Genomic DNA, 23,159 nt, shown 5'->3' on the forward strand with positions numbered 1-23,159 from the left:
TCGAGACCACCTTTACTCCACACACAGACGCGTACAAAGCCCTACACTTGGCAAATCTTACCATGATTATCAGGTATGAAGGTAAGACCCAGATGCAGACCACGTCGAATAAACAATAGTTTAATACTCAAACAGGGGCAAGCAATAGTAACTTTAGTTAACTCTACCTACATGAACATACTACCTCAATTGGTGACCCCGCACATTCACTCTGTACCAGCACCCCCCTGTATATATATTGTAATTTTTTTAATGCTGCTCTTTAATTACTTGTATCTATTATTCTTATCTGTATTTGTTTTAACTGCACAGTTGGTTAGGGGACGTAAGTAAGCATTTTACTGTAAGGGCCAATCGGGCTCTCCTGATCCTGGTTTGCTCGCTCCGACTTGCCATTGGACTGGGGGTGGAACCCAGAGGACAGGCTGGCCAACGACACAATGAGGGCGCAGAATGCCTTCCAGACCTGGGATGACAACTGAGGCCTCCGGTTGGAGACCAGGTCCAGCGGCAGTCCATGAATCCGGAAGACATGCTACACCATGGGCTGGGCCGTCTCCTTGGCCAAGGGGAGTTTGGGGAGAGGAATGAAGTGTGCGGCTTTGGAAAACCGGTCGATCAGTGTTTCCCTCAGACGGGAGGGTGGGGGGGTCAGAGACCCGTGACAAAATCCAGGGATATGTTGGACCAGGGGTTGTGAGGGTGACAGGCTAAACTGGAGGATTTGGCCCACTCCAGGACCGCGGATTGGACAGCGTTAGACACAAACATCTGGTTCTTGACACCCCCTCCCAGGTTTCGGCTAGGACTGCTGCGCCTCCCGGACCTGTTCCCCTATACCCCAGCTGAGTGCCGTCACCAGGCAAGAGGAAGGAAGGATTGTCTCGGGCTCTGGGGTGGTAGCCTTGGGGTTATAGCGGAGAGACAAAACATCCGGCTTGATGTTCTTGGACCCCGGCCGGTAGGAGGGGGAAAAGTTGAACTGGGTAAACAGCCCCCATTTCGCTTGCCTGGAGGTCAAGCGATTAGCGGAGCGGAGCTACTACAGATTTTTTTGTTGTCTGTACACACAATGAACAGATGCTCCTCCTCTTTAAGCCAGTGCCTCCATTGCCATCTTCTCTGCTAGAAGCTCCAGATTCCCCACATCATAATTCCTCTGTGGCGTTGAGGTGGTGGGAGAAGGCGGCGCAGGGATGCAACTTCCAATCCAGGGCAGAACATTGCGACAGAACAGTCCCCACTCCGACATCAGAAACATCTTCCTTCACCACAAACTAACAGGAAGGGTCCGGATCAACCAACATCAGAACTGTGGTGAAGCGATATTTCAGGTCCCGGAATAGCCGGTCAGCTGCCGTGGACCACGTGAACTGAGCCTTGGTAGAGGTGAGGGCAGACAGGGGAAGGCAAGGGTGCTGTAATCCCAGATAAAGTGGCGATAAAAGTTGGCTAACCCCAGGAGGTGTTGGTGGAGCGATGGAAATCGCTCCAGAATGCGCTGGAGATCCTGCTGGACATGGAGCATGTGTTCTTGGAGGGAGCGGGAGAAGACAAGGATGTTATCAAGGTAGACGAAGACAAACCGATTCAGCATGTCACGGATAACATCATTCACCAGAATGTGGACCACAGCAGGGGAGTTGGTGATGCTAAAGTGCATGAACAGATATTGTTAGTGGGCGCTGGCCGTGTTGAAAGCAGTCTTCCACTTGTCCCCCTCTCGTCCCCCTCTCGTATCCCCACCAGGTGGTAGGCGTTTCGTAGATCCAGCTTACAGTTGCCACCTGGAAAGGCTCGAAGTCCGAGGAAATGAGTGGTGGCAGATATCGGTTCTTAACAGTAATGTCATTGAGTCCCCTGTAGTCAATGCACGGGGGCAGGGTCTTGTCCTTCTTCTCCACGAAGAACAAGCCTGCGCCAGTGGGAGAGGGATGGATAAATCCTGTAGCTAGAGAGTCCCTAATGTAGTTCATAGCCTTCGTCTATGGTCCCGACAATGAGTACAGACGTTCCCGGTGCGGTGCTAGGAAGAAGGTCAATCCCGTAGTCATAGGAGCAGTGCTGCGGAAGGGAAGTGGGCCGGGACTTGTTCAAAAGCTCCCAGAGATCCTGGTACTCCGCGTGAATGGCGGAGAGGTCCGTAACCACCTACAAGGACCCAGGAAGCCTTCCCGGGGGAAGTTGTGCAGAATTCAGACAATGGTCATGGCAGAACGGACTCCAGGCCATGATAGCACCGGTAGACCAGTTGATGAGTGGATTGTGCCGTTTGGCCCAGGAGAATCCCAAAGCAGGAACTGAATGGTATCGCTGTGATTCCCTGACACCCGTAGGTTGATGAGTGGTGTTATCATGACCCAACCTACAGAGCACCTGTTCAACGGTCAAACATCAATGGGAATAAATAGTGGCTGAGTAGGGATGTTCAACTCGGAAGCTAGTGTGGGCTTCAAAAAGCTCTCATCGACCCCAGAGACAATGAGGACCCTGTCACATCTGCTCCTGCTATGCCCTCTGGTGTTCATCTGGTTTCTTCTTGAACTGCAGTTACTCTCCCATTCGCTCTCTCTCTCTGTGTATGATTGTGTGGTTGGAGAGAGGTGTGCTGAGTCAGATCCCTACCAGCGACAACTTGTTTCATAATCAAGACCTCTACAAATACTCAGTCCTGCCACTTCCACTCTGCCAGATCGAGATCTCTGCTCAGTCAGTGCATGATTCTAGCCATTTATGATTACTCAAGATACCCTGCTGTGCTTGTTTCCCTGCCTGACACCGTTTATCCTCTCATTGCACTCTGCCTCCTGTCTCCTTTTCCATCTCACCACCCAACTACCTTGTTCTGGATTTTACTCACCACTACTACCTTTGATTCCCCTCAGGACCGGTTACCCTGTTTTTCTCAGCCAACTTCAACCTCAGTCTCCACATCTATTTTTTTCTGCAACTCATCCGAGCTTCCCCGAATCTGCACTCCATATCCTTCTGTGTAACAATAAATATTTTGGTTTATTCATCCCCGTTTCCCCATCTGAGTCTGCTCTTGGGTTCCCCTGTGTCGATCCACTTAACAGACCCCAAAAAATGTGGACTGGTTTCCCCACAGCAGAGTGAAATGATGCGAGGAAGGTGAGCAGAAAAGGTCTTCATATGGCCAACCAGAGTACTCGCTCCTGGTCTGAGCCTGGTCTTTTACCGGATACGAGGACACAAAATTACCAAAAGGCCCTCTATATAGACAACTCTTTGTGCGGATCCTGTGTTGACGTTTCACTGGCAACAGCCCAGCCCTGCCTAGTTGTATGGACTCGGGAAACAGGGTTTTTGCCCTCGATGACTCTCGAGGAAGTTCGGGAACTCTCGGGTGCTGGCCACGGGATATTCAGGGACTTCCAGGATGACTCGGAGGCGAGGTCGAATCCCTGAATGTGTGAATGAAATCAAACTTCCTCTCCATCTGACGTTCCGCAATCCCCCATCGATGCGCATTGTCAAAGTGATGAGAGAGAGTCAAGATCAAGTGTCAAGTGGGTAACTCCCCAGCAGCAAGCTCGTCCTTTACCTCCTCCGAGACGCCATGCAGGAACATGTCAAACAGTGCTTCTGGGTTCCATGCACTCTTCGCTGCCAACATGCAGAAATCCACTGCATATTCAGCCACCCTGTGGGCATTCTACCGGAGCTGAATTAGCTTACAGGCAGCTTCTCTCCTGGAGAACGGGGCATCAAAAACCTTCCTCACCTCTCCCACAAACCACTCCAGGCTCACGCATATGGCTGGCTGCTGTTCCCATACAGCGGTAGCCCAGGTGAGAGCCCTTCCAGACATCAACGTAATGAGGTAGGCTATTTTGGAGCGAGCCGGGGGGAAGGAGGGCTGAAGCTCGAAAATGAGGGCACACTAGGCTAAAAATGTCCGACAGGTGCTCGGCTCTCCATTAAAGCGTTCTGGAGTAGGTAACCTGGGGTTCCCAGGAAGGTAGAGTGGCCGGTGCTGCTAAACGTCGAGTTACTGAGGAGCGGTGGGGTTACCCCCGTGGCAGGCTGCCCTCCAGAGAACCCGCAGATTTGCTCTAGCAGCATGTCCAACACCCGGGTATGGCTGGTCAGCAACCATAGGTGGGTCAACGGTACCAGATGGCAGGCAGGTTCAGGGTAAGGGTAGGCAGAGATCAGAAATCAAAATGGAAGCAAGAGGCAGGCAGAGTGTTCAGGTAGGCAGAGTGTTCAGGCACAGGGTCAGGCAGAGTGTTCAGGCACAGGGTCAGGCAGAGTGGTCAGGTAGGCAGAGTGGTCAGGCACAGAGGCAGGCAGAGTGTTCAGGTAGGCAGAGTGTTCAGGCACAGAGGCAGGCAGAGTGGTCAGGTAGGCAGGCACAGGGTCAGGCACAGGGTCAGGCAGAGTGTTCAGGCACAGGGTCAGGCAGTGTTCAGATATGCAGAGTGGTCAGGCGCAGGGTCAGGCAGAGTGGTCAGGCACAGGGTCAGGCAGAGTGTTCAGGCACAGGGTCAGGCAGAGTGTTCAGGCACAGGGTCAGGCAGAGTGGTCAGGTAGGCAGAGTGGTCAGGCACAGAGGCAGGCAGAGTGTTCAGGTAGGCAGAGTGGTCAGGCACAGGGTCAGGCAGAGTGTTCAGGCACAGAGGCAGGCAGAGTGGTCAGGTAGGCAGGCACAGGGTCAGGCAGAGTGGTCAGGCACAGGGTCAGGCAGAGTGTTCAGGCACAGGGTCAGGCAGAGTGTTCAGGCACAGAGGCAGGCAGAGTGTTCAGGTAGGCAGAGTGGTCAGGCACAGGGTCAGGCAGAGTGGTCAGGCAAAGGGTCAGACAGAGTGTTCAGGTAGGCAGGCACAGGGTCAGGCAGAGTGGTCAGGCACAGGGTCAGGCAGAGTGTTCAGGCACAGGGTCAGGCAGTGTTCAGGCACAGGGTCAGGCAGTGTTCAGGCACAGGGTCAGGCAGTGTTCAGGTATGCAGAGTGGTCAGGCGCAGGGTCAGGCAGAGTGGTCAGGCACAGGGTCAGGCAGAGTGTTCAGGCACAGGGTCAGGCAGAGTGTTCAGGCACAGGGTCAGGCAGAGTGTTCAGGTAGGCAGAGTGGTCAGGCACAGGGTCAGGCAGAGTGGTCAGGCACAGAGGCAGGCAGAGTGTTCAGGCACATAGGCAGGCAGAGTGGTCAGGCACAGAGGCAGGCAGAGTGGTCAGGCACAGGGTCAGGCAGAGTGGTCAGGCAGAGTGGTCAGACAGAGTGTTCAGGTAGGCAGGCACAGGGTCAGGCAGAGTGGTCAGGCACAGGGTCAGGCAGAGTGGTCAGGTAGGCAGAGTGGTCAGGCAAAGGGTCAGACAGAGTGTTCAGGTAGGCAGGCACAGGGTCAGGCAGAGTGGTCAGGCACAGGGTCAGGCAGAGTGGTCAGGTAGGCAGAGTGGTCAGGTAGGCAGAGTGGTCAGGTGGGCAGAGTGGTCAGGTGGGCATGCTAAGGGTCAACACCAGTGGGTCGAGAAAAAGAGACTTTGAAAAAGCCTGGGGCTGAGACACAAAACGCTGATTAACCTGACAAACAAGACAAACTGGCAGAAACAGAGAACACAGGTATAAATTCACAGGGGCTAATGGGGAAGATGGGTGACACCTGGAGGGGTGTGGAGACAAATCACAAAGACAGGTGAAATAGATCAGGGTGTGATGATACTACTATCAACCTTTTTTTCTATTTACAAGCAAAAATGAAGCACCAGTGACTCGTCTATAATTTTTTTTGAGTCATACTACACCAGTTCTGACGCTCTTCGGATGTGGCAGGGCTTGCAAACTATTAGACTACAAAAAGGAAGCACCCCCGAGAGCTGCCCAGTGACACAAGCCTACCAGACAAGCTAAATAACTTGTGCTCGCATCGAAGCAAGTAACACTGAAACATTCATGAGGGGATCAGCTGTTCCGGACGACTGTGTGATCACGCTCTCTGCAGCTGATGTTAGTAAGACCTTTAAACAGGTCAACATTCACAAGTCCGCAGGTCCAGACGGATTACCAGGACGTTTACTCTGAGCATGCGCTTACCAAATGGCAAGTGTCTTCACTGACATTTACAACCTCTTCCTGTCAACCTCTTCCTGTCTATAATATCAACATGTTTCAAGCAGACAACCATAGTCCCTGTGCCCAAAAACACTAAGGTAACCTGCCTAAATGACTACCCACCCGTAGCGCTCACGTCTGTAGCCATGGAATGCTTTGAAAGGCTTGTCATGGCTCACATTATTAACACCATTATCCCAGAAACCCTACACCCACTCCAATTTACATACCGCCCCAACAGATCCACAGATGATGCAATCTCTATTGCACTCCACACTGCCCTTTCCCACCTGGACAAAAGGGTCACCCATGTGAGAATGCTACTCATTGACTACAGCTCAGCATTCAACACCATAGTGCCCTCAAAGCTCATCACTAAGCTAGGGATCCTGGGACTAAACCTCCCTCTGTAACTGGATCCTGGACTTCCTGACGGGCAGCCCCCAGGTGGTGACGGTAGGCAACAACACATCCGCCACACTGATCTTTAACACTGGGTCCCCTCAAGGGTGCATGTTCAGTCCCCTGTACTCTGTTCACTCATGACTGCACAGCCAGGCACGACTCCAACACCATCAAGTTTGCTGATGACAACAGTGGTAGTAGGCCTGATCACCGACAATGATGAGACAGCCTATAGGGAAGAGGTCAGAGACCTGACCGTGTGGGGCGAAGACAACGTCTCCCTCAACATGAGCAAGACAAAGGACATGATTGTTGTCTACAGGAAAAGGATGACCGAGCATGCACCCATTCTCATCGATGGGGCTGTAGTGGAGCAGGTTGAGAGCTTCAAGTTCTTTGGTGTCCACATCACCAACAAACTAGAATGGTCCAAACACACCAAGACAGTCGTGGAGAGTGCGACAAAACATATTCCCACTCAGGAGACTGAAAAGATTTAGCATGGGTACTCAGATCCTCAAAAGGATTTACAGCCTTACCATCGTCAGCATCCTGACGGGTTGCATCACTGCCCTGTATGGCAACTGCTCGACCTGGCTTTATACATCTATAAAGCGTGTCTGGCGTGTCTGTCTATATATGGAAAAATACATTTTAACATTTAGACCAATCGATTGGTGGAAAGAGCAGGAAGACTAAGTCAACCCAGATTTTATTTCCCGTCGGGGACATCCCTAAAATCTGCTGTAGTTGTAAATCTTTTACACCTCTGGACATTATAGATTTGACACAGTATCAACCCAATAGTAGCCTTGGTGTGCAGATTTTCAATTGTGGCAGGGTGGGCACATCCATTGTAAGGCAGGATTCTCCATGTGTTGATGGTAAATGCTGATGGATACCCCAGCACAGGTGGTGTGGTACCAACTGGAGCATGTGGAGCACTCCATCTGTGAAAGTACATGTCAATCAGGCCATTGATTCCATTATATGATGTCACAGCTGAAAGGATAGCTCAGCAATCCACAATTTGGTTTGTTTAACTAGCCACTGCCATTTCATTTTAGATTAAATTATTGACCCACAATCCATTCAAGAGATGATGCAGCCATGAATGTGGCGAAGAGGGGAAATTACAATTAGCCTTTGTTGGCAGTGGCTTGTTAAAAAAAACTGAAGATTGAAGTCACTACCTGCTTTAAATGTAAGAAAACATTTAAATGATTAAAATGACTTATCCATCCCTTTAAGGTTATGAACATATATTTACTACCAAACTCAACACCCCCTTAGACCACAGTAATAGAAAGCACAGCAATTGCCTATGGCCATTGTTCATAGTGCAATGGAAATGTTTTGGGCCCTTCAAACATTGAAAGGTAAAAGTTCTTAGAGAATTGTCATGTCAACTGTGTGAGGAGTTGCAATGCAAACTCACCCAGTCTCCCCCCTCATCTGTTGCACAGAAACTGCAGTAGAGTTTCCTGTTAAGTTCTGAAAGAATAAAGGAAGCATGTCAGCTATATCACATAATGCCTTAGGATGAAAAACTATATACAGTTATTGGCAAATATATGGTCACCTTCACAATTTTCTTAAATAAATTTGTAATTTCTTCTACAAAATACAAAAATGTTTAGGTGGATTTGAGAAGTTGTCGGGCTTTGCGTCTTTCAGCAGTGGGGTCTTTGTTTACCAACAACCAAATTAATTAGAAGAAAATAACAACCTCCCTACAATCAAACATGGGGAGGTTGTTAGGTTATAGGCTACTGAGGAATTATAATGTGCTCGGTCAGCTACTTTGACATCCATGTAGGCTGAAACTACAACTAAATGTTGCCAAGTTCAAACATGTAAGGTAAAACAATAGTGCTATCGAACATTATTAATAGTCTCTTAAAGTGGGGCCAGGACAATGTAGCAACAGTAAATGAGATAATGCAGCATTGACTTGGGCTTGGGCTGCTGGCCTGTATCACCTTATTTCACACGGTAATGACACAAAGAGTAGTGTATGATGTAGACGAGGCTACAAGTCTTCAGCGTTACATTGTCAGATTGAAAAAAAGTGATAGACAATCTCACCTTTGTCCAGGATCTCTTTGGCCACCTCCATTCTGGCACCACCGATGTTAACATGCATTGGGACAGTTGGGTCACTTAGTGCCTTCTCCCTCTGCATTAACTCTCTGGCCATCTAGGTAGTACATAAAGGACAGACAATGGGATAAATATGTCTACCATCTATAGGGCCATTGAGAAATATAAGATCGTGTGAAAGCAGGTCTCCAACTGCCTTGTCATCCTAACAATAATCATCTTATTCATTGTGATAATCTTACTTTGGAAAACCTTTGTTGCTTGGCTGCAATCATGAAAACAAGGCAGCACACTGGTGATGTTGAAGCTCCACTGATTTGATGATATTACACCAACATTTAATTTAGAGTTTGTCACATAGCAACCAAGTTCTCTATTGACCTGGGTCATATTCATTAGTGGACACCATAGCACATCGGTTAGCAACAGAAGAAAATTGTTTCTCCTTGAACACATGCACATGGGTCCCTTCCCATTTCAGACCATTTTCTTAGGCGTGCACATGACAGGTGTGCAATGTATACTAATTTGTTATGCTAATCTAATCCTTTCAATGGAATGACTTTGGCTAAACCCTCAAAGATCTCTTAATGTGGGTGCATTTGCTTTTGACTCACTTTTGGGTGGCCTACCATTAAGGGTTGCGCACAGATTTCTAACATAACAAATTTCCCTACTGATTTATCCTCGGACCTATTTAGCATATGAACTCACCAGCAACACATAAACTCCACAATTGTAGCTGTCGCTTTGCTTGGTGTGCGGTATTGTCGACGCCTGCCAGGGAACATTGCTGAAAACAGATTCTGTCCCAGTTCTGCGGGTTCGTTCATCAAACCAGTATCTGTTTGGGGAGAAAAACATTCATACACCTGCATGGCTGCTCATGAATGAAAATGGGATGGCTTAACTGAAATCAATAATGCTTTATAATTCTCTTCATAGCATACAACATTCATAGCATGAACACATAGGCTAATTAAGTCAATATGCAACCGGACCATAAATGTAAAAGTAGCCTCAACATTGACAACTCAACTTAACTTGTATGCCGGATATTGGATAAATGGTCCAACAATTTTTGCCTGACCATACAATAGAAGTACTCAGTTGTGGAATAGTACTGGGGTGGAGAAATCAGAATTAGCTAAGTAACATAGATCATTAAGATGCCTTATCTGCAGAACATGCTTATATAATTGAACTGTTGAACTCATCATTAGAATATCTCCTTTCCGAATCTGGTGTTGGCAGCTGCACTGCAGCTCCTCAGTCACCTTTGGCCCAGAGAGGGGAGAAGTCAGGCTTGTCTTTCACATGTCCCCGTTGCAATGCAGAATATCAGCAAGGAATATGGCAAAAAGGAGGTAAGGAAACATTGCTTCCATATGTGAACATTGCATCCTTCCCTCATGCTGCCAACATACCCTCGTAAAACTGACCATCCTACCGATCCTCGACTTCAGCGATGTCATTTACAAAATAGTCTCCATCCCTCTACTCCACAAATTGGATGCAGTCTATCACAGTGCCATCTGTTTTGTCACCAAAGCCCCATATACTACCCACCACTGTGACCTGTATACCCTTGTTGGCTGGCCCTCGCTTCATACTCGTTGCCAAACCCACTGGCTCCAGGTCATCTAAAAGTCTCTGCTAGGTAAAGCCCCGCCTCATCTCAGCTCACTGGTAACCATAGCAGCACCCACAGCACGCACTCCAGCAGGTAAATCTTACTAGTGACTCCCAAAGCCAATTATTCCTTTGGCCGCATTTCCTTCCAGTTATCTGCTGCCAATGACTGGAACGAACTGCAAAAAATAAATCACTGAAGCTGGAGACTCATATCTCCCTCTATCCCTCTAACTTTAAGCACCAGTATCTCTACTTGCACATTCATCTTCTGCACATCTACCATTCCAGTGTTTAATTGCTATATTGTAATTACTTCGCCACCATGGCCTATTTATTGCCTTACCTCCCTTATCTTACCTCATTTGCACACACTGTATATGGACTTTTTCTACTGTATGTTTGTTTATTCCATGTGTAACTCTGTTGTTGTATGTGTGGAACTGCTTTGATTTCTTGGTCAGGTCGCAGTTGCAAATGAGAACTTCTCAGCTAGCATACCCGGTTAATAAAAGGTGAAAAAAATAATAATAATAATTTGCTAACCATGTAAAGGGATGGCCTAAGTCATGGGAAACCAATCACTTGTCTCCAGGATGCTGACCTTCTAGGCAGAGTTAAAAAAAAAGCCATCTCTGTCCAGTGTCTGTTCTTTTCCCCATCTTAATATTTTATTTTTATTGGCCAGTCTGAGATATGTCTTTTTCTTTGCAACTCTGCCTAGAAGGCCAGCATCCCGGAGTCGCCTCTTCACTGTTGACCTTGAGACTGGTGTTTTGCGGCTATTATTTAATGTAGTTGCCAGTTGAGGACTTGAGGCGTCTAGTTTGACAAACAATGTACTTGTCCTCTTACTCAGTTGTGCACCGGGGCCTCCCACTCCTCTTCTATTCTGGTTAGAGACCGTTTGCGCTGTTTTGTGAAGGGAGTAGTACACAGCGTTGGACGAGATCTTAAGTTTGTCAATTTGTTCGATGGAATAGCCTTCATTTCTCAGAACAAGAATAGACTGATGACTTTTAATAGAAAGTGCTTTTTTTCTGGCCTTTTTGTACCTGTAATCGAACCCACAAAGGCTGATGCTCCAGATACTCAACTAGTCTAAAGGAGGACAGTTTTATTGCTTCTTTAATCAGAACAGTTTTCAGTTGTGCTAACATAATTCCAAAAGGGTTTTCTAATTATCAATTAGCCTTTTAAAATGATAAACTTGGATGAGCTAACACGACTTGACATTGGAACACAGTAGTGAAGGTTGCTGATAAAGAGCCTCTGTACGCCTGTGTAGATATTCCATACAAAATCTGCTGTCTCCAGCAACAAAAGTTATTTCCAACATTAACAATGTGTTTGATAAATTTGATGTTATTTTATGTCAAAATATTTTCTTTCAAAAACAATGACATTTTATAGTGATCCCAAACTTTGGAACGGTAGTATAGTTTAAGTATAACTTATGTATAACTTATGTCAGCAAACCAGAAGGCAAGATTCTAGTTTTTTTAGAATTTACAGTGCAAGAAGCACACGCCAACACTCAGACATAATTTACAAACAAAACGTGTGTAGTGAGTCCGCCAGATCAGAGGCAGTAGTTTGAATGGGACAATTTCTGTCCTGCTCAGCATTCAAAATGTAACGGTTTTGGTGTCAGGGAAAATGTATATGGAGTAAAAACGACATATCTTTAGGAATGTAGTAAAGTAATAGTGGTAAAAAAAATGTATATACCAATGTAAGGTACAGATACCCCTAAAAACTATTTTTACACCCCTGGATTGACCATACCTGATGTGCTTAACCAGGTTCTCGCTCATATGGCTCTCTGTGTTAGGGGAACCAGTAGGGTCCAGAACAATGGCAGAGTGGGTCCTGCGATTGACATACTAAACAAACACAAGTGGTAATTCCAAGTCAGTATATCAAAATGGCCTCAAACATAACATATTCAAGAATAATACTGTCTAATCTCTCACTAAAATGGTAAATCTTGTAGAGCTTACCAAGAGTATCCAGTGGTAGTTTCCCACGTTGCAAACACCAATCAAGCAACTGTGCTGCTCCAGATTGGTCTACAGGAATAGGAGTGAAGATGCATCTATACGGTGTGCCAGGCAATCTTTTGTCAGGCAGGTGGCAGCTCTCCCTACATTGACCCGTCTAGCCTCTTATTTAGAAACATGACACAAAAATAACTCTGCGGACATGCCTTTACCTTTGACAAGGTGTTCTTGCGCATCGCCACCTTATCCCCATGCAGGATAATCCCTGCCACAAAGTGATCCACAATAAAAACATCCTTCTCCACTTGAATGTCAACCCTCTTCAGTTGGAGGTAGAAGTCAATTACCTAAAGCAGAATGGCATATGGTTGGTCAAAGTTCACATGATGCTCAGGCAATAGTCACCTCAGTCAACAACTCTAATTGTACTTTATACCAACTGCACGCATGGAAATTTCATACAATTCAACCATAACATGTGGGGGAGCTTAACATACCTCCCCACTAAGCCACTCATTGGGCTTCAATGTAAGGAAGTCATGGAGGTGCAGGATGGCAACGGATCCCTCCAACAAAAATCGTGCGGTTGCCCTGTCCACTCCATCCGAAGACATTGCCCACAGTTGCTTCACCTACACAAACAAATTTTGGCCATCAAAAATGGGGTCCAAACTGCCTGAGTGTACAGATGCGATCAACATGCAGTAGGAAAACATGCAGAATATAACAAAAACAGACACATTCCACTTACTCTATTCTCCAATTCATCATCCCTGCTGGGGTGTTTCTCAGACAGAGACTGTTGGAATTGGTCACCCTATTGAATAATGGTTACAGTTCAGTTTGGGACAGCATTCTGCATTTTGTCTTCACGTATATACATTAAACCCATGAGGATCACATGGCTTCGTAAAAATGCTTACCATTTTAACATACCCAAATAAGAAATGTAACTAAATAGCAACACATAAGACCGACCTGTTGATGAACGGTCGATTGCTCTTCCTGTTGTTTGGTGCCCGTCTGGACATGCTCCTTGGTGGCACACTTATGGCCAGAGCGTTTTGCGGCCAGATGCCTTGTCCCCAGCTTTATTGGCATAGGACTGTCCACACTTCCGCCAATGGCCAGTACAGCTGCCAGTCGGTGGACACACCTCTGGGCACTGTCAGATGCAGAGCAGGAACACGTCTCCGTTGGCAACAGAGTAACCACATGCTGCTTGTCTGAGAAGCCCTGGTAGAGGAACGATTTGGTGCTTGGCACCAGGAGAATCCGTCCTTTTGCCACAATCATCCTGGCTAAGGCCTCCGCTCCAGTTTCTGCCATGACAACCTCTTCTTGTGCCACACAGGACTGAATGCCTTCAGCAAAAGACACCATGTCTTCCTCTGACATGTGGTAGGGGAAACTGGTGGTGGGCATTCGCCTGGAAAATTGCTCATGGCACTCAGGGGTCAGGTGGAAATTCCCTAGATTACAGTAGCCCCGCAGCACCTCCCTCAAGGCATTGGTTTGGAGTTGGTAGAGTAGATAAACCAATTTATCTACTCTGACCTTCTTCCATCCAACTAATGCCTTGAGGACAGCATTGAAGCTCTCTGAGCAGTTGTTGGTTATTCCATCTGACTGGATGCCCAAGCTGTTGAGCACGTATTGTGCACTCTTGTCCATGGCATCAGAGAGCGACTGATGGAAATAAGCCTTGAAATCAGGGCTCCAGTGAAGACACACCCTCGCCAGGGTGCATTCGTAGTCACTCCTTGATTTCGTTGCCAAGAGCTCTTTGATGGCCTGCTGGTAATCGGCCACAGCTTCGGCACCCTCTGACCCCATTTTGTGCTTCACATTGTTGGAGATGTGGTTCCAGCAATTGACAATCCTGGCTTGTGGCAGCACAGACTGGATTGCTCCCTCAATAGCCGCCTCACGGTCTGTGCAGAAGATTGCTGTTGATAGTTGGGGAAGGAATGAAAGGATGGTGCGAAAGAACTGTTTGTGATTTTCCATGTGCCTGGTGGTGTGAATGAGGAATGCCACGGGAAGGACAGGTGCCTCTTGAAATGCAACATGACGGAAAACAAGGGGTGAAACATAAAAATTGCCGAGGTCAAACGTAGTGTCATAGTGAAAAATGTGCGCACCTTGGTGTTTGCTTTTAATAACTGCCTTGGCCTCTTCAACCATTTCTGGTGCTGCCACTACCAGAAGGGTTGCGGGTCGAGTCTCCATATGGGTGACAAATCCGGGGAGAATGTCACCCATCATATGTGTTGCCACCAACTCGTCCCGGTCCAAAACAGTGACGTCCCTTGCTCGACGAATAGTGTTCTTTACTTGTGCCAAGTTGCGAGGTTGGTAAACTGGCATGAATGATGCATTTGGGGGTGGTGGTGGGTTATTGGTCATGTCTGAGTATACTTTGCCAGGTGTTTCAGCCTTTCGCCGGGACATTTCATCTATGATTGAGGTAGCCGATCGGATGAAATCCCTTGCTTGCTGCTGTTGGCTGTTGCCGTGGGGGTGGGGGACATTGGAGTGTGCCTCCTCACCAAAGTAGTGAATTAGCACAGGAGTATCAGGCTGGTGAAGCAACTCATACTCCCTTTTTTGGAACCCTGGTTCTTCCTTTCCTGCATAGTACCGCACCCTTAGTTTTGGTGAACGGCGAGGAAGGCTGTGGGATCCCTTCTGAATCCATCTTTTTTGGTCCGCTTTCCAGTCCTCACATGACAAGGAACTACCTGCAAACAGAAAAATGTCTCCAGGCTTGGGGTGGAGTGGTGGAAGGTGGGATACCTTAGTGGGATCAACCGTTTCAATCATTTCAGCTGCTTGTGCTGGTGTTAAAGGCAGCAGGCGTGTGGTGTATACTTGTTGTGGTAGTGATTGGAGGACCTGGGGTGGTGATGGGGCAATCTGGGAGACGGAGTGGGGTTGTGCATTGGCCATCCTTCCCTTACTCCATACATCATAGAGTTGACGGCGATAGCTGAAGGTATTAGACCTTTCCAGTTCAATGACTATCAAAGAAAATAATCCATTTTCCTGATGGTAGCTAGCTGCTGTAACTTCCTCTGGTGAGAGGCCTAGCCTTTCAACAACTGAGGCAATGTCATCAAAAGTTGGGGCCCTCTTTCTCTTTGGCATTCTGACAAGGAAAATTACATTGGTATAAGTATTGATATTAAGACAGTTAACTAACTATATGGAATGTTATATGGAAAAATCTCTCTAGTGCTTCAAATCGTTTACTAAGCCAGACTGGGGTACATTCAGAAAGAAATTGAGACCACTTACATTCTACATAAATTAAATAATTTTGATTTCAAATCAGCATGCAGAATTTGACATTAAAGGTAAAGGATTTAAAGTGAATTCTAACCTTTGATAAAAATTAACCATATCCCCCCTGTAATAATTTCTAAATACATGACTTGCCAAATCATGTCTAAGCAATGATTACTTCCAGGCAGGATGGAATTACGCTATCATTCATTACCAGTGGGCTGCAGGTATAAGGGACATAAGCAGTAGCTAGGGGGCCACCTACCATTATTAGGATTTATTTTTTAAAGAATTCAGTCACTTACTATTGTATTAGAATAGTAAAATACACAAGGCGAAATTGAGATTTGGTTATGAATCAGCAGTTCGTTATCAAATGGTAACATACACAGTAATACCTAACAAAAAGTTTGTTTGAAGCTCCCACAATGCAGCAATACCTAACAATAGAAAACACTTTTTTTAAAGTATGTAATAAATATCAGAACAAGTTGTGTAAGTCACATGTCAGCTACAAACATTTAGATTGGTAAGTTAGTCGCACCAGTTAAACTTCTAGTAATAATGGCCCAATTTGGATTTTGTTGGGGCGTGGGGGGCACCCCAACAAAATCTCAGTTAGGGCCCCAAAAAGGCATGTTAAGATCCAAATGAACATCAGAACATGGACAGAGGGGGACCTGGGACTTAATCCACAAATCATCTCAGAGTCAGTGCTGATCTAGGATGTGTCTAATCTTATTCTTGTTGTAAACTGCAAAACTGATCCGAGAGGAACACTTCTACTCTGAGACACTTGATACGCAAGACCCCAGGTTAGATTGAATGTTGACACTTGGTCCCTGGGGTTGAGTGGGGTTATTTGGGTATCAAACTTAATGCTAATGAATTTACCTGGAGTAGGAGTGATGAGTTATTGCTGATGCGGATGACGCAGACGCTCAAGTGTTTCCACTGTACGAGATATCTGGAATGGTACAGACAGTATACAGGTCAGAGGTAAAAAGTCTATTATATGCAAATAACACGATTGGGATGTCGAGCTGACAATAGTGGCTTGCTCAATCTTTACATATATCCCTCCTTTGTTCCTCCCTAAAAGTAATCACTGATTATAAATAACTAGAAGGGTTAAACCCATGTAGTGGAGCACTTGGTTTGACCTGCCCAATCCTGTCTAAGCAGTGATAACTTAATTGAGGGAGGAAGGAGTTTGCAAGTAATTAGTACCAAACATCTCAGTTCTCCCAAAGTGCACCCATTCAAGTCTCAGTATGTAGAGGAAATATGGTGCAAAGCCATTTTAGACCATGCATGTGCAAATCTAAATGCTTTTACACATATGGCGAATAATATTATGTGCGCCCTTCAGGAGAAGTGAGTGTTTGATATCATTAAACTGAATTGAAATCATGATCATTAGTTATTTGTTACACAGGCATCAGACCAGATTATGTAAAAATATTTACAGGCCACTCAAAACGAGAAATTAATAAAGACTACAAATTAAATGCTTCACCCACATATTAAACAGATTCAAAGTATGTCTACAAGAACAAGTACTGATATACAGATATTTGTTATTTCAGTTGTCATTGATTGGCATTTCCCCTCATCCCAATACACGTGTAATGTCTACATCGTGTAGAACCTTTCCATTTAACTGCACAGTAGGCCAGCCAACATTGGACAAGTGCTGGTGAAAAAACAGCCACATGCTAGATCAAACAGTGACATACCAAAGTTTGGCAGGATGTCATCCAGAATGTGGAAATTAAAGGGCGTATGCAAGGGGTCAAAGGTCACAATTGGGCAGAATGGGAAATATCATCAATAATCAGAGACTGGATGCATAATTAGTATATTTGTATACAGTTATGCTTAAAGACCGGCACAGAAGAGACCCGGTTCATTTTTCACGCATTATATTGATTTTTTCTACCCCAAATTGTCAGATAGTTTTAGTAGTTCATTAAAGTCTTTGTACAGGAAACTTGTGGTTAGCTAATGGGCCACTAAAGGCTAGTTTTTTGTATAAAAGCAAAAAGTTACTAAACGTTTTCTGATAGGGTATCCTACAGCATAGGAGAATGGTCCTTAGTGGTGCTGCAGACCACCAAAGTAACAGAAAACCCAATTTAAACATTTCAGTATATTTCCATAACTGTAAAGGCTAAAGATTATTAGGGTAATGCATGCATGTTTGTCTGATAATGCATTCAGTCATTTTGGTAAATTAAAGGGTATTTCACCTGCATGTGTTACTAGTGCCATTCTGGCCCTAAAGATAAGATATTGGACCGTTGACCCATTGATCCTTCTAAATTCCGGATGACCTCCACCCATACAGTGTTCATCACCCTATCATTTCATATAGCATGGATATATAGCATGGAAATTTAAGGGAAATGACAAACTGAAAAATAATTTGGTGAAATGTTTTCAATACACTACTTTTGAAATGTGAAGTCTTACATTTTAGATTGTAGGGTCACATCACTTCAATTACATGGTATCTGTATGTTAATAATATATTTATATGAATTTTGCCATGTCATGTGTAAAATGTGGTGCTATAACAAATAAACCTTACCAGTCACAACTGTGTCAATGAATTGTTGGAGTCACGTTCCAGCTTGCAGATGACTTTTCATTTATAAAAAACTACTTAATATTATTTGAAGCTCAGTAATTCAGTCACAATTCACCCTTGATCGATCACAGTCTTGATGCTCTAGAACTCAGCAAAGGAGTCAGTCTATGATTTCAAGCACTTATAATCAGCACCTAGATGACAGACACCTGTGTAGCATTGACTGCACTTCTACTTGCACTAATGTGTGGTCAATTAGACATTAATGACAAGAAATGACTAGAAACCTTGTAAATACTTTACTTAATCCTTGTGTAGTCTTAACATTCTGTTTACCCCCCTTGTCCCAAGGGTCAAAAATGACCCGCTTTCACTGAACCCTGAAAATAAGCAGCTTAATTGAATTTTAAAGGCCAAATCTATTTTGAATGAATAAACAACCTGTCATTCATCACAAACTTTGTGAATATCTGGGTTTTCCAGAAATACTGAATTTAATCAGTGGACACCACTCGTTTTTATTACAACACACCTGTCATTATTGTTTTCTTTACTAAAGCAGAGGTTTATTATTATTATTACTGCTAAAGGTATTGCAAAGGTATCAACATGTTGTTTTTCAAGAGATAGCACTTGTATAGCCTAAGACGGTAGCAGAAATGTGCAGAAAGTAGTTTAAAAATATTTTTATTGAAGGGAACAATAACAGTCTTGAGCTTTTTGGAATAAGTTGTGATATATTCTGATATACAGTACAATGAGGAAGTCTTCTATACATTTCTCCCATTTTTTTAACCATTGTCCTCACCTGCAAGGTGTATAAACCTTGTGTAGAATGTTCTTTAACAGAGTTGTGGTAACGTACTATGTCGTGGAGTAACAATATAACCCTTGTCTGCAAAAGCCAACTTTGACCTGGGGGCATGCTTTGTAGACCATTCAAAAGCGTTCCGATACCTTGTCCCCAAGAAAAAACCCACGTGTTATGATAGCTTATAGGCAGTAGTAGGCAAATGAAGGGCCAAAGTTCCAATATTAAGATTTTGGAATAACATTTCTAGGGTCTATTTGTTGGTAATTGGAAACACGCCTCTTTCGAATTTCGTCCCCCGTTCCTAAACACATCCATCCTATAGTGTAGGTTTTGAAGATTCATAATCTCTGTTTGTAGTCATCAAAAGAAGATTGAGGAACGGTTGGTGGACCCAAGAAGTACAAGCCCCCACACCATTCTCTAACCTCTGAAATGTTGTCCTTGATGTGTGCATTGTTAAGTCCCCCTTGACATCTTGTCTCTGTCTGTCTGGTAGAGTAGTGGTTATGGTGACAGCATCCCAAACCAGAGTTTGAGAGTTCAAATCTGAAGAGAGGATTTTTTAGAGAGACATTTTTGATGTTGCCTTTTGTGGGCTTGAAAGAGCTAACTTGAGGAGTGTAGAAGAGTAGGGGATTGTTCCCATCAAATATCAAGAAATGAATTGACACCTTGTGTAGAATGTTCTTTAATAGAGTTGTGGTAACGTACTATGTCGTGGAGTAACAATATATTATCCTTGTCTGCAAAAGGCAACTTTGACCTGGGGGCATGCTTTGTAGACCATTCAAAAGCGTTCCGATACCTTGTCCCCAAGAAAAAACCCACGTGTTATGATAGCTTATAGACAGTAGTAGGCAAATGAAGGGCCAAAGTTCCAATATTAAGATTTTGGAATAACATTTCTAGGGTCTATTTGTTGGTAATTGGAAATACGCCTCTTTCGAATTTCGTCCCCTGTTCCTAAACACATCCATCCTATAGTGTAGGTTTTGAAGATTCATAATCTCTGTTTGTAGTCATCAAAAGAAGATTGAGGAACGGTTGGGGGACCCAAGAAGTACAAGCCCCCACACCATTCTCTAACCTCTGAAATGTTGTCTTTGATGTGTGCATTTCAAAGTACCCCTTAACATCTATTCCCTGTCTCTCTGGTAGAGTAGTGGTGATGGTATTCGCTCCCCAAACCAGAGTTTGAGAGTTCAAATCTGAGGAGAGCATTTTTTAGAGAGCCATTTTTGATTCTGCCTTTTGTTGGCATGAAAGAACTAACTTGAGGTTTGTTGGGGGGTAGGGGTAGTTCCCATCAATTAGAAGGACTGAAGTGACACCTTGTATAGAATGTCCTTTTAATAGAGTTGTGGTAACGTACTATGTCGTGGAGTAACAATATATTATCCTTGTCTGCAAAAGGCAACTTTGACCTGGGGGCATGCTTTGTAGACCATTCAAAAGCGTTCCGATACCTTGTCCCCAAGAAAAAACCCACGTGTTATGATAGCTTATAGACAGTAGTAGGCAAATGAAGGGCCAAAGTTCCAATATTAAGATTTTGGAATAACATTTCTAGGGTCTATTTGTTAGTAATTGGAAACACGCCTCTTTCGAATTTCGTCCCCCGTTCCTAAACACATCCATCCTATAGTGTAGGTTTTGAAGATTCATAATCTCTGTTTGTAGTCATCAAAAGAAGATTGAGGAACGGTTGGTGGACCCAAGAAGTACAAGCCCCCACACCATTCTCTAACCTCTGAAATGTTGTCCTTGATGTGTGCATTGTTAAGTCCCCCTTGACATCTTGTCTCTGTCTGTCAGGTAGAGTAGTGTTTATGGTGACAGCATCCCAAACCAGAATTTGAGAGTTCAAATCTGGAGAGAGGATTTTTTAGAGAGCCATTTTCGATGTTGCCTTTTGTTGGCATGAAAGAACTAACTTGAGGTTTGTTGGGGGGATGGGGGTAGTTCCCATCAATTACAAGGACTGAAGTGACACCTTGTATAGAATGTCCTTTTAATAGAGTTGTGGTAACGTACTATCTCGTGGAGTAACAATATATTATCCTTGTCTGCAAAAGGCAACTTTGACCTGGGGGCATGCTTTGTAGACCATTCAAAAGCGTTCCGATACCTTGTCCCCAAGAAAAAACCCACGTGTTATGATAGCTTATAGACAGTAGTAGGCAAATGAAGGGCCAAAGTTCCAATATTAAGATTTTGGAATAACATTTCTAGGGTCTATTTGTTAGTAATTGGAAACACGCCTCTTTCGAATTTCGTCCCCTGTTCCTAAACACATCCATCCTATAGTGTAGGTTTTGAAGATTCATAATCTATGTTTGTAGTCATCAAAAGAAGATTGAGGAACGGTTGGGGGACCCAAGAAGTACAAGCCCCCACACCATTCTCTAACCTCTGAAATGTTGTCCTTGATGTGTGCATTGTTAAGTCCCCCTTAACATCTTGTCTCTGTCTGTCTGGTAGAGTAGTGGTTATGGTGACAGCATCCCAAACCAGAGTTTGAGAGTTCAAATCTGGAGAGAGGATTTTTTAGAGAGACATTTTTGATGTTGCCTTTTGTTGGCATGAAAGAACTAACTTGAGGTTTGTTGGGGGGATGGGGGTAGTTCCCATCAATTAGAAGGACTGAAGTGACACCTTGTATAGAATGTCCTTTTAATAGAGTTGTGGTAACGTACTATGTCGTGGAGTAACAATATATTATCCTTGTCTGCAAAAGGCAACTTTGACCTGGGGGCATGCTTTGTAGACCATTCAAAAGCGTTCCGATCAATCAATCAATCAATCAAATTTATTTTATATAGCCCTTCGTACATCAGCTGATATCTCAAAGTGCTGTACAGAAACCCAGCCTAAAACCCCAAACAGCAAGCAATGCAGGTGAAGAAGCACGGTGGCTAGGAAAAACTCCCTAGAAAGGCCAAAACCTAGGAAGAAACCTAGAGAGGAACCAGGCTATGTGGGGTGGCCAGTCCTCTTCTGGCTGTGCCGGGTGGAGATTATAACAAAACATGGTCAAGATGTTCAAATGTTCATAAATGACCAGCATGGTCGAATAATAATAAGGCAGAATAGTTGAAACTGGAGCAGCAGCACAGTCAGGTGGACTGGGGACAGCAAGGAGTCATCATGTCAGGTATTCCTGGGGCATGGTCCTAGGGCTCAGGTCCTCCGAGAGAGAGAAAGAAAGAGAGAATTAGAGAGAGCATATGTGGGATGGCCAGTCCTCTTCTGGCTGTGCCGGGTGGAGATTATAACAGAACATGGCCAAGATGTTCAAATGTTCATAAATGATCAGCATGGTCGAATAATAATAAGGCAGAACAGTTGAAACTGGAGCAGCAGCACAGCCAGGTGGACTGGGGACAGCAAGGAGTCATCATGTCAGGTAGTCCTGGGGCATGGTCCTAGGGCTCAGGTCCTCCGAGAGAGAGAAAGAGAGAAGGAGAGAATTAGAGAACGCACACTTAGATTCACACAGGACACCGAATAGGACAGGAGAAGTACTCCAGATATAACAAACTGACCCTAGCCCCCCGACACATAAACTACTGCAGCATAAATACTGGAGGCTGAGACAGGAGGGGTCAGGAGACACTGTGGCCCACTCCGAGGACACCCCCGGACAGGGCCAAACAGGAAGGTACCTTGTCCCCAAGAAAAAACCCACATGTTATGATAGCTTATAGACAGTAGTAGGCAAATGAAGGGACAAAGTTCCAATATTAAGATTTTGTAATAACATTTCTAGGGTCTATTTGTTAGTAATTGGAAACACGCCTCTTTCGAATTTCGTCCCCTGTTCCTAAACACATCCATTCTATAGTGTAGGTTTTGAAGATTCATAATCTCTGTTTGTAGTCATCAAAAGAAGATTGAGGAACGGTTGGGGGACCCAAGAAGTACAAGCCCCCAAACCATTCTCTAACCTCTGAAATGTTGTCCTTGATGTGTGCATTTTGATGTACCCCTTAACATTCTTTCTCTGTCTGTCTGGTAGAGTAGTGGTTATGGTGACAGCATACCAAACCAGAGTTTGAGAGTTCAAATTTGAAAAGTGAGTTTCTTAGAAAGCCATTTTTGATGTTGCCTTTTGTGGGCTTGAAAGAGCTAACTTGAGGTGTGTAGAGGGGTAGGGGATTGTTCCCATCAAATATCAAGAAATGAATTGACACCTTGTGTAGAATGTTCTTTAATAGAGTTGTGAAAACGTATCAGTAGTAAATCTATA

General features: G+C 44.8%; 1 protein-coding gene and 1 pseudogene across 2 annotated transcripts in view; both read right to left on the reverse strand.

Annotated features, from left to right (window-relative positions):
* The window catches only part of LOC110525348 (pescadillo homolog), a 71,452-nt pseudogene that overhangs the window by 46,738 nt on the left and 1,555 nt on the right, over positions 1–23,159 (reverse strand). The gene's annotated exons all lie outside the window — the stretch shown is intronic.
* On the reverse strand, positions 803–18,107 carry LOC110534944 (uncharacterized). The gene is made up of 12 exons (XM_090239399.1): positions 13,194–18,107; positions 12,967–13,032; positions 12,713–12,847; positions 12,428–12,562; positions 12,216–12,284; positions 12,001–12,098; positions 9,295–9,424; positions 8,566–8,677; positions 7,916–7,971; positions 2,012–2,151; positions 1,458–1,652; positions 803–1,010 (listed from the first exon to the last, which is right to left on the reverse strand). Exons 1-12 carry the CDS (start codon positions 15,363–15,365, stop codon positions 803–805), a joined length of 3,516 nt encoding a protein of 1,171 aa, XP_090095525.1. The 5' UTR covers positions 15,366–18,107.

Source organism: Oncorhynchus mykiss, chromosome 6 (assembly GCF_057628025.1).
Source record: "Oncorhynchus mykiss isolate SJ-2025 chromosome 6, ASM5762802v1, whole genome shotgun sequence".
Classification (NCBI taxonomy): domain Eukaryota; kingdom Metazoa; phylum Chordata; class Actinopteri; order Salmoniformes; family Salmonidae; genus Oncorhynchus; species Oncorhynchus mykiss.

Excerpts from the sequence above, each read along its gene's own strand:
- LOC110534944 (XM_090239399.1), bottom strand. The coding sequence starts at position 15,365 with ATGCCAAAGAGAAAGAGGGCCCCAACTTTTGATGACATTGCCTCAGTT. Across the intron at positions 8,678-9,294 it reads GTGGAGTTTATGTGTTGCTG|ATGGCCAGAGAGTTAATGCA; the intron begins GTGAGTTCATAT and ends TGTACTACCTAG. Across the intron at positions 1,011-1,457 it reads CTCCACCAACACCTCCTGGG|GCAAGCGAAATGGGGGCTGT; the intron begins GTTAGCCAACTT and ends CTTGACCTCCAG.